The sequence below is a fragment of the Aquarana catesbeiana genome, linkage group LG02 (genome assembly GCF_042186555.1).
Source record: "Aquarana catesbeiana isolate 2022-GZ linkage group LG02, ASM4218655v1, whole genome shotgun sequence".
Classification (NCBI taxonomy): Eukaryota; Metazoa; Chordata; class Amphibia; order Anura; family Ranidae; genus Aquarana; species Aquarana catesbeiana.
Window position 1 is genome coordinate 77,087,938 of NC_133325.1, and position 16,213 is coordinate 77,104,150.

Genomic DNA, 16,213 nt, shown 5'->3' on the forward strand with positions numbered 1-16,213 from the left:
ACAATAGAAAACCGGCTGTGAAACCTGCAAGGCCACATTGCCGGTTTCCGTTAGCCAATATGTTGGCCACAGCACCCAAGAGCTAATTCAAGAATCGGCTCAGGTGAGGACACCGCTGGATGCCTGGAGAGGTAAGTGCCCTAATAGTAAAAGTCAGCAGCTACAAATAGCCGCTGATTTTTAATTTTAGGAGGAAGGGGGGCAGAAGTCCGCTTTAAGAACACATACTTGAATTATTTTTTTTTAATTCAGAGGTTAGTGTCACCTTAGGCGGGAAGATCGAAGAAAGCTAAGTAAGATACAGAACTTCCCCATCCGTGCTAAACAGTGCGAATGAAGGAATCTCAGCAGTTGCTTCACTTGCCCCTACCAAATACAGTGACACTGATGTAGTCAATATTCAACCGATAATTTTCATCCTGGCTTAGTAGATTTCTAAATCAATTTTTGTTAAGCTGGTTCGTGCTTGCAGGGCCACCCATGGCTTGAAGTTTTGCTGATGGCCAGCATAACACAGTAACATAAACAGGGAACAGTAAGCATTTAAAAAAAAAAACCCTAGTAACCATAAATGATATTTATTATTGAAACTACTTTTTCCATTCCTGGTCTGTCCCTGGAATTTGGGCACAGTTGGCAGTGACCCTTCCTATTCCTTATTTGCAGTCTTTGTCCTCTCTGACAAATTTCCCCAGATTTCCCATGGAGGTCAGCTGTATCTATTTTAGTTTATGTTGAAACAAAGGTCAATGCCCTAAGTTCATAAATACTACATTTAGCGCTTCGGGCCTTTTATATGTGGAATAGTCAGCAAAGGCAGGAAATGCCTTTTTCAGAGGAATGCGGCATGTAACATTGACATTTTTTGGTCACATGCTTTTCACCAGAAAGTGTACAGTTTTTATTTCACTATGAGGCCCTGCCACAAATCTGTCATCTCAGCTGTATATTTATCATGTAAGGGGGAGAAAAATCCATATTTTCAATCAATACTTTGTATAGAAATTATGAGCGCCACTTATATGCCGAGTGAGATTTGTGATACAGGCAGTCCAAGGCGCAGAGGGTTTGACATGGCGTAAAATAAGTTAAAATATATTGAGCCTTTTATACAGAGAGCAATCTGAAGGGAATACCACAGCAAAGAGAAGTTGTTTTCCTGCAAATTGGATTCATTATGTAACTTATTTTGTGCTTTAGCGCTCAGCCCGACATATTAATTTACAGTAAATGTCTTTATACTTCCCCACTTTTTGAGACGAGAAAAAGGAATACCTTATAATACAGAGTATGTAGGCAAAGGACACACCCCTGCTGTATCCCTAGTTCCAAAGGAGAATTCATAGGCAAAAAATAGTAATTTATAATTTACATTAAAAAAAATTATGGATAAAAAAAGAAGTGAAGAAAAGTAAGCAAATTAAATCAATCATTGAATCGCAATCACAATTTAACAGTATGGCTAGATAGTGAATATGCATAATTTAAAGTGGAACATCAAACAGTTGGATTGAATATATATATAGATGCATCTACTGGGATATTTGCAATGCTGTTCAGCCACTCTTGTGATCCTGTTCAAAGGCCTTGGTTCTGCAGCTGAATTAGTGTCTTGCCTTCTTTCAGTCAGCTAAAATTTTGTGTGTAATGTTGTAGAGCACATATGTCAAACACAAGGCCCATGGGCCAAATCCAGCCCACCAGGTCTCACACCCAGTTTTGCAGCTGAAAAGTGGCAGAACTCCATTCCGCAACCTCCAGCTCTCACCCTCTACTCCTGCTCCCCGCTGTCACTTGTAAACACAGAAGCCTTTTGTGTTTACAAGTGACAGCTTTGCTCTCAACGGCTCCCGGATCTAACAGATCCCTGCACACGCACAGGGCAGGGACAGATCTCCACAATCTGAAAGAGAGAATGATCTCTGTGCAAGGTAAGGCAAAGCCACCTACACAGGGAGGTACTAGAGCCAAATACATGGGTAGTAGAACCACCTTCACAGGGAGGTACTAGAGTTGGGCCAGGTAGGAATGAGAGATACGAAGAAGCTTTGGGAGGTGGAGATTGGGGTTGCACACTTTGCGTAGTGCAACCCTAAACCCTGCACTCTGTACACAGCACACCTCTGAACTCTGCACTCTGTACGTAACTGAACTCTGCACTCTGTACGTAGTGCACCCCTAAACCCTGCACTCTGTACACAGCACACCCCTGAAGTCTGAACTCTGTACTTAACGCACTTCTGAACCCTGCACTCTGTACATAGTGCACCCCTAAACCCTGCAATCTGTACATAGCACACCCCCCGAACTCTACACTCTGTGTATAGGACACCCCTGGAACTGCACTCTGTATATAGCACACCCCTGTACATAATGCACTCTTGAACACTGCACTCTGTACGTAGTGTAATCCAGAACTCTGCACTGTGTACATAATGTACTCCTAAACCCTGCACTCTGTACGTAACGCACCCCAGCTACAGCTGGCCCTTTGAGGGCAACCATATTGCTGATGGGGCCCACAATGAAATTGAGTTTGACACCCCTGTTGTAGATCATGGTTTCAAGCGTTTCTTCATCTTTATTTTTATCTGGTTATCATGTTTGCTGTCCTAGAGTGACAATGATCACTTACTGTTCTATATCTCTGGAAAATCTGTGTTATCACCCCTGGGCTACATACTTCTGATTTGGACTATAGAAAACCCTGACCTCTCCTTATCTACATAACACAGGAGGTATTTGGAAGTCCACAGAAGAGCACTGGGCAGGGTTGGCATTTCAGTGTAGCAGAGGCAGAGTGAACAGGAAGTTACAAATTTACTGGATTTGTTGCAGGATTAACAGGTAATGTTGGCACTTATGGAACAGGAATAATGAAACACTTTAAATGGTATATTAATAATACCAAAAGAGGGAATATAAGAGATGTCCAGTGTTTGGGTTCCCATACACTTTAATGATTTTTGAATGAACTAACAAGTGGACTGAAGTGAGTTTTTATATTTGCCTGTAGATCCCTTTTAGACTTCCAGTAAATATTTTTAATTGCCGCGCTTTTTATTTTCAGATCCAGAATGCTAATGATGTCCTGATATCACCACTTGAAAAGTTTCGCAAGGAACAAATTGGGGCAGCCAAAGTAAGTAGCTAGCTCCAGTCTTCTTCCTTCAAGATGGACATGTGTTTCCTTCAAATTTTGTTTTAACTTATCCACCCTGACCAATGGGCTTATTATGTTCGAATGTAGAGGTCGACCGATATATCGGCCGGCCGATATATCGGCCGATATTTGGCGTTTTTTACTTAATCGGCATCGGCCGATTGTGCTGATAAAAAAGGCCGATTATAACTTCAGCCGTGACTTGCAAATGACTTCTGTAATATAAGTCAATGCAAGTTGCCTGAAAGTTATCTTCTCTCCTTCTCTGGGCAGCCTGCCAAGTCTGATAAGAAGATACATTTGTATCTCTTCAAGTTCTTTTTTATCAATAGACTGAACTCCGTGGAGAAGTTTTCAGTTTAACCATTTAAAGACTAAATCTTTTCTGACACTTGTTGCTTACAAGTAAAAATCCTGTATTTTCTGCTAGAAAATCACTTAGAACCCCCAAACATTATATATATTTTTTTTAGCAGAGACCCTAGGGAATAAAATAGCGGTTGTTGCAATATTTTATGTCACACGGTATTTGCGCAGCGGTCTTTCAAACGCAATTTAAAAAAAAAATACACTAATAAATTAAAAAAAAAAACTAAGCAGTAAAGTTAGCCCATTTTTTTTTGTCCAAAAGTTTTGATTACCTGTTTTTGTGTATTAATTTTTAAGATATAGTTTTTTTTTTATATTTTTTTTAATCTAAATTCTACATACAAGTGAACTGATTGGAGGTTTGTTTTGTTTAATAAATGTTTAAATGTAAAAAAAATTTCTGTATCACTTTAGGTTGCTTTCACACTGGAGCGGGCATGCGTTGACGGTAAAACGCTGCTAGTTTTAGCGGCGCTTTACCGTCATTTTAGCGGCGCTATTCGGCTGCTAGCGGGGAGCTTATCACCCAGCAGCAGCCGAGGAAGAGGTTAAATGCGCGCCTGAAGCGCCGCTGCCGAAACGCTTTGCAGGCGCTTTGGCAGCGGTGTGCATTCATTTCAATGGGCAGGAGTGGTGGTATACACCGCTCCAAAGATGCTGCTTGCAGGACTTTTTTTTAACATCCTGCCAGCGCATCGCCTCAGTGTGAAAGCTCTCGGGATATCACACTGAGACTGCAGGGGAGCCGTTTTACAGGCACTTTACAGGCGCTATTTTTAGCCCAAAAGCGCCTGAAAAAAGCCCCAGTGTGAAAGGGGTCTAAATGTTAGATTTTATGAGATGAAGGGGAAAAAAAAAAAAAAAAAAAAATCGGCCTAATATATCGGCCCAAAAAAATCGGCATCACATATCGGCCATCGGCCACTGCGATTTCTAAATATCGGCATCGGCATCGGCCAGAGAAAAACCCATATCGGTCGACCTCTATTCGAATGTACAGAAAACATTGTTGACACTATATGGGAAATAACCTGCGGAAACTACCAGGAAGTCAGTCAAGCGTGTGTGGGACTGGGAAGCAGCAGCATGATACTTAGATGGAGACCTGTTGTATATGACTCCTCCGTGTAAGAATGTACATCGCTTTCTGAGTGAGTAATAAACCTTCCCTGGTTAAGAAGTGCATCTAGCCTGTGTGTAACTTGCTGAGTGGATACTGGCAGCATTGCTAGCAACACCCCGAGAGACCCTGTGTCGAAGGGACATAACAGTGGCGATGAGGATTGTGGATTGTAGCACACATGGCTTTCGTAAGGTTTATTCAACCATTTGATCCTGCTTTTTGTCACATAATAGTAGTCAGAGCAATGTCATATTCCTAGTGTTTTGGTCTGTATAATTTGCTGCCATTTACATTGTTCCTTGTGTGATTGACTGATGTGAACAAAGTTGTCTAGTTGTTCTAGTACAGATTTTAACATGAACTCAATTATCCCCTTGGTGGTTGGGCAAAACTGGAATATGTATACATATGGTTCAGTTCTCTATAATTTATACAAATTATACTGTTGGCCAACAATCTATGGAGGGAGAATAAAGTTTGCTTTGTGTGCAGAACTGGACTGTACAGCCCCACAGCCAACAAAAGAAGAGATAGCTGCATGTGATCTGAGCTACAAAGAATCATATGACTGCTCTTAGTAGCCTCACCCTCTCACTGTACTGCTGGATTCACCCACAAGTGTCTAGAGCAGCCTATCTGAACCTTTTTAACATGAAGGAAACCTCCTGAACTAAGGCTGGCCATACATTATACAATTGTCTTATTCAATTTGCCTTCAGATTAACCAAAACCATATAATATGAGGCAGTGGCAGCCCGTCCATTAGGGGCTCCCGGGTGCTGCCTCCTCTCTCCAGCCACCTCCTATATGACTAATGGATAGATTCATGCATAACATGAATCTATCTACGGCCGCTACCACCCCCTATTCAGGCGTCCGGCACCTTTCCAGACACCGGGCACCTAAATTACAGCGGGGGGACTTGTGATGCAGAGCATTGCACTACGGGCCCACCCATGTGTTACAACAGCAAATGAATATTTGCTGTTATAACACTGATCCTCAATGCCGCCAATCAGAAGCAGGTCTGAGACCCGTTTTCTGATTGGCCGAAAAGAGAAGACTCCCAATTGGCCGCCAGTGGAGAGCAGGGGAAGTTGGGAAGAAACAGAAGCCAGAGCCAAGAGGGAGGAAACTGAGGGAGAGCCGCCGCCGTTGCCTCTGAAAGAGAGACCGAAGCACTAATTACATGGGGGGAGTCAGTGCATCAGACCCGCTGGCCAGGCCAAACGACGGGGGGAGGGGGTGTTACCGTTTGCCATCGCCCCAAAGAAAATAACCACCGGCCGTCACTGATATGAGGTCAAACCTAAACACTTATAATTTGTATGCAATCATGCAGGTAAATCTAAAGGACATTGAATAAGAAAATTGTATAATGTACGACCAGCCTAACTTTGAAGTCTCAGGGAACCGCTGCTAATAATAATTATATCTACAGCTCATAGTACATTAGTGATATGGTAACTGGTAAGGATGCTACCTACATTTGTGGTCATTGGGATGAATCTTCCCTTACAGATAGCCAAAAAAAATCAATGCTGTCATTGGTTACTTATCTACGAGGCAGAAATTGCTCATTTCTCGAGAAACCTCTAGCAACCTCTGGGGGAACCTTAGGGTTCCACAGAACCCTGGTTGAGAAAGGCTTCTCTAGAGGTAGACAAACAAGACAAATCAAAAAAATTAAAAGCAGAAATTGTACATGGCCAAATCCTAATCCTCTGGTCTCTCTGTTGGGTGCTGTGTTCTGCCCACATCCTAACCCTCTGGTCTTCCTGTTGGGTGCTATGTTCTGCCCACATCCTAAACCTCTGGTGTCGCTGCAGAGTGTTGTGCTCTGCCCACCTCCTAATCCTCTGGTCTCCTTGCAGGCTGGAGGGAGGAGAACACACACTCTTCTCTCCAGCTATCTTACCACACTCAAGCGGACAGGTGGCAATCCTAGACTCGGGGCTATGGGTCCCAGATTCAGGGCTATAGCCCCAATAGCCACCCCCTAGCAACGCCACTGCATATACACATACTGAATTAATTAATTAATTTATTTTTTAATATTTTTTTAGCAGAGTGGAGAAGGATTAGAACCAAGTCTTTATTTATGTCTGTATTCTTGCTAGATAGAGTCCCTCTCTTGAGTTATCCCGGAGACCATCATTAAAAAGGATCTCCCTACCTACCCCATTCCTACTCTATAAACCTGTATACCTGATTAGGGAGGACATAAACAATCCTACTTACCAATGTCCTTGTGACTTTTTCTTCATACTTACCTATTTTTGTCCTGCCTCTGTGCTTCCTGGGTTCCCGCGCCACTATTTTAAAAATGTCCTTGATACTGCTTCATCTCGCACATGCACCATACAACTCCACCAGCATCTGTTGAGGGAAAAAAAGAACAGAAGTTTTTTTCCCCCGGCAAATAAATGTAATTTTGTATGTCACGCGTTTCATCTCACGCATGCGCAGCACTGCAAGATCTTTAGGTATGGGAATTCCCTGAAGGCAACGGTGATGTTGCCTTCCCAGGGGGCATCTGTGCAGCCAGGGCTATGTCACCACTGCCGTTAGGGAAACCAAAAAGTGCAATGGAAAAACGCTACGTAAACAGAAAAACATTTAAAAAATGTAGGCAATTAATTACACATGAGCATGCAGAGATGAATGCTGATGTGAAAGTTAGGGAAAAGGGGAGAAAAGTCCGCTTTAATAAGACAATGATAGCATATCCAACATTTTTAAATTGTCACTGGAATAGCAAGTAAGGGAAATTTTCCAAAGGCATCGTGGTAAACTTCTAACATCTAAAAAGGCGATTACCTTTCACTTCCCGTCGTGTTTCTGGGACAGAAAATGAAGCAAAGGCCCCCAATGAGACAGAGACAGCCAAAAAAATAAACTGACCAGGGTATGAACCCTTCCCTATTCTATTCAAAACTGAAAGAAATAATAAAAGTTTTAGCTAAACATACATTTTAAGGTTTTTTTAAATTGTTTTGTAGAACTTTTTTTTTTTTTATGCCCTTTTTCATTTCAGGAATTCAGATAAGGTCTTAGTAAAAAAGTAGTTATCATTTGTTTTCCTTGGCTTCTATGTGAAACACTCAACTTGTAGCTTGTAGCTAACTATTTATATGAGAAAGCAGGAAGCACCTAGGTGAGCCGATCGGTCTCAGCACAGCTCGGTGTTTGGCTGTGTCATGGAGGTAATGCCGCAGAACACATTTATAAATGGTCTTTACACTATCTAGGAATAATAAAGGCTATTTGGATATTTCCAGCCATCACTCAGTTCCCCCTCTGTAGAGTTATTTAATGTTGCAGCAAAACACAATTATTTGATGTTACGATTGTGAACTTGGCGATAAGTAGTTTAATCATTCCCCTTTGTCCCTGGGGGACTGTACGGCTTAGCAGCCATGCAATGAATGTATATTTTTATATGAATGGAAATATTTATCTTCTGCTCTTGTGGTGTTTGATGGAGTGAGTGATTCTAAACCTCCATCTACAAGACAAGCCAACGGTCCTGGAAAAATATCTCCAACTATCTCTAGTGAGGAAATCAATCATTAGTCTGTCATTTCATCTTGGCTCTTGACTAGTGGTTGTTAAAGCGGCTCTTCAGTCATTTTTTCAACTTTCCAGTTTCAGAATGTCAAAGCTGTTTTTATTACAAATTACAGTCAGGTCCATAAATATTGGGACATCGACAAAATTCTAATCTTTTTGGCTCTATACACCACCACAATGGATTTGAAATGAAACAAACAAGATGAGCTTTAACTGCAGACTTTCAGCTTTAATTTGAGGGTATTTGCATCCAAATCAGGTGAACGGTGTAGGAATTACAACAGTTTGTATATGTGCCTCCCACTTTTTAAGGGACCAAAAGTAATGGGACAGATTAACAATCATCCAAACTTTCACTTTTTAATACTTGGTTGCAAATCCTTTGCAGTCAATTACAGTCTGAAGTCTGGAAAGCATAGACATCACCAGACGCTGGGTTTCATCCCTGGTGATGCTCTGCCAGGCCTCTACTGCAACTGTCTTCAGTTCCTGCTTGTTCTTGGGACATTTTCCCTTCAGTTTTGTCTTCAGCAAGTGAAATGCATGCTCAATCAGATTCAGGTCAGGTGATTGACTTGGCCATTGCATAGCATTCCACTTCTTTCCCTTAAAAAACTCTTTGGTTGCTTTCACAGTATGCTTCGGGTCATTGTCCATCTGCACTGTGAAGCGCCGTTCAATGAGTTCTGAAGCATTTTGCTGAATATGAGCAGATAATATTGTCCGAAACACTTCAGAATTCATCCGGCTGCTTTTGTCAGCAGTCACATCATCAATAAATACAAGAGAACCAGTTCCATTGGCAGCCATACATGCCCACGCCATGACACTACCACCACCATGCTTCACTGATGAGGTGGTATGCTTTGGATCATGAGCAGTTCCTTTCCTTCTCCATACTCTTCTCTTCCCATCACTCTGGTACAAGTTGATCTTGGTCTCATCTATCCACAGGATGTTATTCCAGGACTGTGAAGGCTTTTTTAGATGTTGTTTGGCAAACTCTAATCTGGCCTTCCTGTTTTAGAGGCTCACCAATGATTTACATCTTGTGGTGAACCCTCTGTATTCACTCTGGTGATGTCTTCTCTTGATTGTTGACTTTGACACACATACACCTACCTCCTGGAGAGTGTTCTTGATCTGGCCAACTGTTGTGAAGGGTGTTTTCTCCACCACAGTTGTTTTCTGTGGTCTTCCAGGTCTTTTGATGTTGTTGAGCTCACCGGTGCGTTCTTTCTTTTTAAGGATTTTCCAAACAGTTGATTTGGCCGCACCTAATGTTTTTGCTATCTCTCTGACGGGTTTGTTTTGTTTTTTTCAGCCTAATGATGGCTTGCTTCACTGATAGTGACAGCTCTTTGGATCTCATATTGAGAGTTGACAGCAACAGATTCCAAATGAAAATAGCACACTTGAAATGAACTCTGGACCTTTTATCTGCTCCTTGTAAATGGGATAATGAGGGAATAACACACACCTGGCCATGGAACAGCTGAGCAGCCAATTGTCCCATTACTTTTGGTCCCTTAAAAAGTGGGAGGCACATATACAGACTGATGTAATTCCTACACCGTTCATCTGATTTGGATGTAAATACCCTCAAATTAAAGCTGAAAGTCTGCAGTTAAAGCACGTCTTGTTCGTTTCATTTCAAATCCATTGTGGTGGTGTATAGAGCCAAAAAGATTCCTCTTTAAAGGGAAGCCTTAGACTTTTTAAAGAAAACCACTAAATACACAGAGAAAATGCATATATAAGGCCTCCTGCACACTGGCCTTAAAAAAACACCACTTTTTCATATGACGTCACCTGAATCGATGAAAGGCAGCCTATTTGGTCAAGTTGTAATGGCTATCCAAGTAATTAAGCCTAACTCCAGACAAAATTGCATTGTAGCTTTCAACAGAGTAGAGAAGAGTAGATATATGGCCAAAATTCTTTCTTTTAGTTTTAGTTAAAGTCGGAAAGGGCTTAAAACTACTACAGGCAAAAAAAAAACAAAAAAACACTACAGGCAGTCCCTGGGTTACAAACAAGATAGGTTCTGTAGGTTTGTCAAACACTGTAGCTGCTGACTTTTAATAAGGACACTTACCTGTCCAGGGAGCCCGCGATTTTGGCCCCCCTAGGTCAATCCGTCCATCGGATCGTGTCCAGGTGCTGCCATTCCAACTAAAAGATACCGGCAAGGGAGCCGCGTTGCGGCTTCACTGCCGGTTTCCGACTGCGCATGCACGAGTCGCGCAGCGCTTTGTGAATGGCCAGCTTGTCTTCTGGGACACACGCATGTCCCAGAAGACAACAGGGGCTTGCCGCAGAAGAGGGTGTGACGTCCTCGGCCGCGGCCCGGCTGGATCGGAAGTACTCTTAGTACTTTCAAAAAGGTAAGTTAGAAAGTAAAAAAAAAATTTAAATATCCAAAAGCGAAGGGTGGAGAGGTGGTCTTTCTTTTAAGACCACCTCTCAAAATGAGGTGGAACTCCGCTTTAAGTTGAATTTGTATGTAAGTTGGAACAGGTACATTTTTCAAGTGCAACTCCAGCCAAAAATATAACATTTAACATTTATAATATTTATAACATTTATAACATTTATAAAATTTAACACCCCTGTAATGATGGTTTTGCTGTCTGTGCCCCTGCTCAGAAGATTTCACCTCACTTTCTGTCCCTGTGACAACAGGATTTTGAAAATTTTGGGTTGTTGTGGAAACAAGGATTTGTGATTAAACTTTAGAGGAGACACCCTTTTTTCCATGATATCTCTTACAGGAGTGAATTTCCCTTCCTAGAGGTAGATTTCCTCTCACTTCCTGTTATCTCCCTCTGTAAGTATGAGGGTTTGTATGTAATCGAATGTATGTAACTCGGGGACTGCCTGTATTAGGTTATTTTGCGCTGCCTGTGTCCTGCCGGGGAGACTTTCCCTCACATCCTGTTGTCATGACACAATAGGAATAGGTCTTCCCCTCACCTCTTGTCCTAATGGCAACTCAAAAATGTAGGATTTCCACATATTTTCTGTCTCTGTGAGGCTGGGTTCACACCCGAGCGTAGTTGGAACTCGTGCTCCCGCTCGTGTTTTTTTTTTTTGCATGTTTTGGAGCGTTTTCGCTCATCACGCACAGGGCAGCCTATTCACTTATATGAGCTGCCCTACACACGACAGATGCCCCAAAGAAGCTCCATACCCTTTTTTGATGCAGAGTGTGGTGAGTTTTTCCAGCACATGGTTTGGCCTTTTGTAGCGTATTTGCCGCACTACAAAATATGCAACAATTGCGTGCCTACTACTCACCCTTTAGGTGCCCTTAACAATTAATTAAGTGTAATGCATGTTTGTAGCACATTCCCAAAACGCATGGCAAAACATGCTTAATCTGTGCGCTTTGTCACACCTTCCAAGAAAAAACAAATGTGAATTGAGCTTAACAATAGTTAGCAGGACAAGTAAAGGAGTCAATTTCCCAAGCAGGAACACAGACCACAATAAAGCAGACGGTCTAACCCTTGCTTACTCTAGCCAAACCCCAAAAAAAATGTAAAACTCAATAAAACTTTCTGATGGAGTTTGGCTATCTGGACCTATATTCACTTCATGTGTAGATGGTTTAATGGAGGCCTTAAAGTACAACTAAAGGCAATTTTACTTATTATTTTGGGTAGAATAAGAGAGCCTTATTACGCACTTCCTGTCCGATTGCCAGCACAGGAAAAGAGAGAAATTGCTTCAAAGTGGGGCAATCCTTGGTTGTCATCAGAATGTAAGCCCCCATTGGAATATTTCCTCTTTATTCCTGCTCTGGGGACAACCCAAAATGTGGGATTCTCTTTCACTTAGTAATAAAAGTAAACATGACAAATATAAAGGACGAATCTCCCTTATAGGGTAAAGGCAGCAGTAAAAACCTGACAGGTGTTTTAATACCTCTTCACTCTATTCAAAACGCAAATAACTAACTTTAGTTAGACATTAAAGTGAAACTTCAGGTAATTTTTTTGTTTTTAATGAGAGTAAGGGTAAGAATTTATGTAAAAATTCCATTGCTTTGAGACCAGTTGGGGATGCAGATAGCAATGAAAAATAAACAGACATTTAAACCCTCACCTACCCTACCAAGGGTTTTGCTATTGTCTGTGTTCCGTAGGAAAGATTTCCCCTCACTTCCTGTACAGTCACAGAACTTTTTGAGATGGGAATGAGGGACACCTATTAGCAAAAATATGTAGGCATAGGACACGCCCCTTGTCACGCTCCCTTAAAGGAGAATTGTACAAAAGGGGATTAATTAAACCCACAAGTGTTTTTTTTTTCACCACTACTATTCCTTTATACTGCATTTTGGAATTTATGAATGCAGCAATTTAGAAATTGGATGAAAGGATTAGCACTGTGAAACACTTTTTGAAAGATAAATAGTGCATTTTATATACAACTATGTAGATCAGACCAAAATGAGAGACACATGAGGAGGAAAGAGGGACAGGGGGACTTTTTGTTCCAAATCTGGGACAGTACATCAGAATCAGGGACAGTTGGGAGCTATGCCAATGGGGCCTGTGGCAGGGTGAGCCTGTGCCACTGTTTAACATGGAGGTCTAGGCCAGATTTTGTAGGAAGCAGGCACACTAATGATGCAGGTTATGATGTAATGATGAGTTAGAGCTCAGAGCAGTGAAAGGCGCACGTCTGCACTGTGCTGTCACGGACAGAACAGACCAAGGCCCGAGCCTGACAGAGGGACAGAGCAGCTGGGGAGCTGCAAGGAAGGACACAGAGCTGAGGTACAGCGTCTGTGCATGAACACTGGGATGGGTTTGATGGTGAGGAGGACCAAATGGTACTAATCAGATCAATAAAGCTGCCAAGAGAGAGAGAGGAGGCTGTATCCTATGTTTTGGTCATAAGGATGGTGAGAACCCCCTGCATGAGAAGACATTCCTGTATGAACTTTTGACTTTCTTTTAAATAAAAGTGGTCAGGAAAGCCTTGAAAAATACTTCTGACATGAAGTAAACTCACGTTTTTGGCCCTACCACTGAGCTACAAAACCCCAACTTGTCACAATTGGTGGATTGATGTGTGCAAGAGATGGAAGAGTTCCAGATCCTCATATACCAAAAACCATAAGTTGCCAGAGACTGTGTTGCTATTATTGTGCAGCAGGTGGTGTGCCTGCAAGGAAAGCTGTATTGTCTTGCAATTCTTAGGGCCAGTTCACACCAGATGCAGTTCCGTGCGCTTTTTTTCTGCACTAAAAATGCATGCACAGTGTTTTTCATGTATTCCAATGGCTCTAGTTCACACCAGTGCAGTCAGTTCCAGTCAGTTTCCGGTGCAGAAACTGACCGGAAACTGACTGCATTACACCAACAATACAATACACCAACATTTTCCTGAAAAGAACTGTGTTAAAAAGTTTGTTCAGCCTGCAGGGGGCGGCAGAGAGCACAAGAAACCGGTGGCTCCAATTTGGAGTAAATAGGTTTGTGCAGAAGTGTCTGTTGTTACCCCTGGAAACTGTGGAGAAAAGTTCATACAGGTATCTCTTCCCACTCAGGGGGTTCTCACCATCCATACAACCAAAACACAGGATTCAGCCTCCTGGCTCTCTTGGCAGCTTTACTGCTCCAATTAGTACCTTTTGCACCTCCTGACCATCAAACACGTCCCAATGTTCATGCAAAGACACTGTACCTCAGCTCTGTGTCTTTTCTTGCAGCTTCCCAGTTGCTCTGTCCCTCATGGACTCTGTCAGGCTCGGGCCTTGGTCTGTTCTGTTCTGGACAGTGCGGTGCAGACGTGTACCTCTCACTGCTCCCTTCACACACTGAGGGGGCTCTGAGCTCTAACTCTGGCTTCAAGATGAATGCAGCACACACCCTGCATATGCTTCCTACAAAATATTGCCTAGTCCGCCTTATTAAATGGTGGCACAGGCTCGCACTGCCACAGGACACAGAAACCTGACAGAGGCTCCAACTCTTTCGCTATTCAAGCCAAAAAAAAAATTGTTTTCCTGTAATTCCAGTGTAAAGGATTCTCATAGTTACTCTGTTAAGTCCCACTAATACCTGTCGTTCCAGCCTGCAAAATCCAGAAAATGCAGCTTCCTATGATGGTGTTGCAACAGCGCTGCACTGCTTCTGCACTCAGAGCAGAGTTGCCACTCTCATATAGGCTGTACCTGCTTACACTATAGTGGGATGAAAAAATGTTTCAGGGGGTGTGGCATTGACACTGCTGATTCATAAGCCTGTAGCTTCTCATTCAGCACCTGGCCACACCTAGTTCTGCTGACCACTTTCTAACCTGACAGCACTGCCTCTACATCAATTAAGTGGACTACAAGCACTAAATTTACACTCACTGGAGAATCAACGCTGGAGAGGGGACATGATAGTGATTTACAAATGCCTCAATGGTGATCCCAGCACAGAAAAAAAACTATTCAGTCTCAGGGGGTGACAAGAGGACACAGGGCCACACAATGAGATTGGAGGAGAAGCGGTTTAACCTTAAACTGCGCTTGGGGGTTTTCACTGTCAGGGCAATAAGGATGTGGAACTCTCTTCCAAAATTGGTGGTGGCTGCAAGGAGTATGGATATTTTTAAGACTCTTGGATGTGTATCTGAAAGAACACAATATACAGGGGTATGGGAAATAATTATAGACACTGACATACGTACACCTACACAGGTTGAACTGGATGGACTATTGTCTTTTTTCAACCTTACCTACTATGTAACTACAGTATGTACCGTATTTATCGGCGTATAACACGCGCCGGCGTATTACACGCACCCCAAGTTTAGGAGGGAATTTTAAGGAAAAAAACTTTTAGGAGGGAAGTTTAAGGAAAAAAAACTTACATTTAAATGCCCATCAATGCAGCGTTATCGGTGTCCATCTGCAGCCTTGTCAGTGCATCCTTACCCCAGTGTCCAGTGCAGCCTTGTCAGTGCAGCTTTGCCCCAGTGCAGAATTGTCAGTGCAGCCTTGTCAGTGCAGCTTTGCCCCAGTGCAGAATTGTCAGTGAAGCCTTGTCAGTGCAGCTTTGCCCCAGTGCAGCCATGTTCCCAGTGGTCAGTGCAGCCTTGTCCCCAGTGCAGCCATGTCCCCAGTGGTCAGTGCAGCCTTGTCCCCAGTGCAGCCATGTCCCCAGTGCAGCCATGTCCCCAGTGGTCAGTGCAGCCTTGTCCCCAACATACACCGCCGCCGACATACACAAGTTACACTGTGTATTTTTAAATATGGCGCCGCGGAGTTCGGAGGGACTCGGGGGCGCTCGTTCAGCTGAACACAGTGACTGGGCGGAGCCGAGATACACATAGCCGAGGGTTCTCGGCTCTTCTCGGCGCCGTTCACAGTCACGCCCAGTCCCTATGATGGACTGAGCCGAGAACCCTCGGCTATGTGTATCTCGGCTCTGCCCAGTCACTGTGTTCTCGGCGCCGCTCGTTCAGCTGAACGAGCGCCCCCGAGTCCCTCCGAACTCCGCGGCGCCATATTTAAAAATACACGCTATGTGAATGTCGGCGGCGATCGCTCCGATAGTTCACAAAATAGCGGGGATCGACGTATAACAAGCACCCACGATTTTCCCCTGATTTTAAGGGGGAAAAAGTGCGTGTTATATGCCAATAAATACGGTAATTATACCCTGTTTCCCCGAAAATAAGACCTAGCGTGATTGTTGGTGATGGCTGCAATATAAGCCCTACCCTGTTTCCCCGAAAATAAGCCCTACCCTGAAAATAAGACCTACAAGGACTTTAACTAGGGCTTATTTGGGGGGTAGGGCTTATATTGCAGCCATCACTGACAATCACGCTAGGTCTTATTTTCGGGGAAACAGGGTATGTATGCTGAAATACTCCTACTGTGAGCTGCAGTATGTGTGAGAGGGTAAAGAAAGATTTTTGTTTACTTCATGAGGCTTGTGAGTCACATAGTAACTGAAGTTGAGACTTCTATAGGC

The 16,213-nt window shown here is 43.0% G+C and overlaps 1 protein-coding gene across 2 annotated transcripts in view; it reads left to right on the top strand.

Annotated features, from left to right (window-relative positions):
* Positions 1–16,213, top strand: part of ARHGAP42 (Rho GTPase activating protein 42) — a 525,190-nt gene that overhangs the window by 256,189 nt on the left and 252,788 nt on the right. For both annotated transcript variants that reach the window (XM_073613052.1, XM_073613053.1), the window contains one exon: positions 3,071–3,142. In XM_073613052.1, coding sequence (XP_073469153.1) covers positions 3,071–3,142 — 72 coding nt within the window. The remainder of the gene's footprint in view (positions 1–3,070; positions 3,143–16,213) is intronic.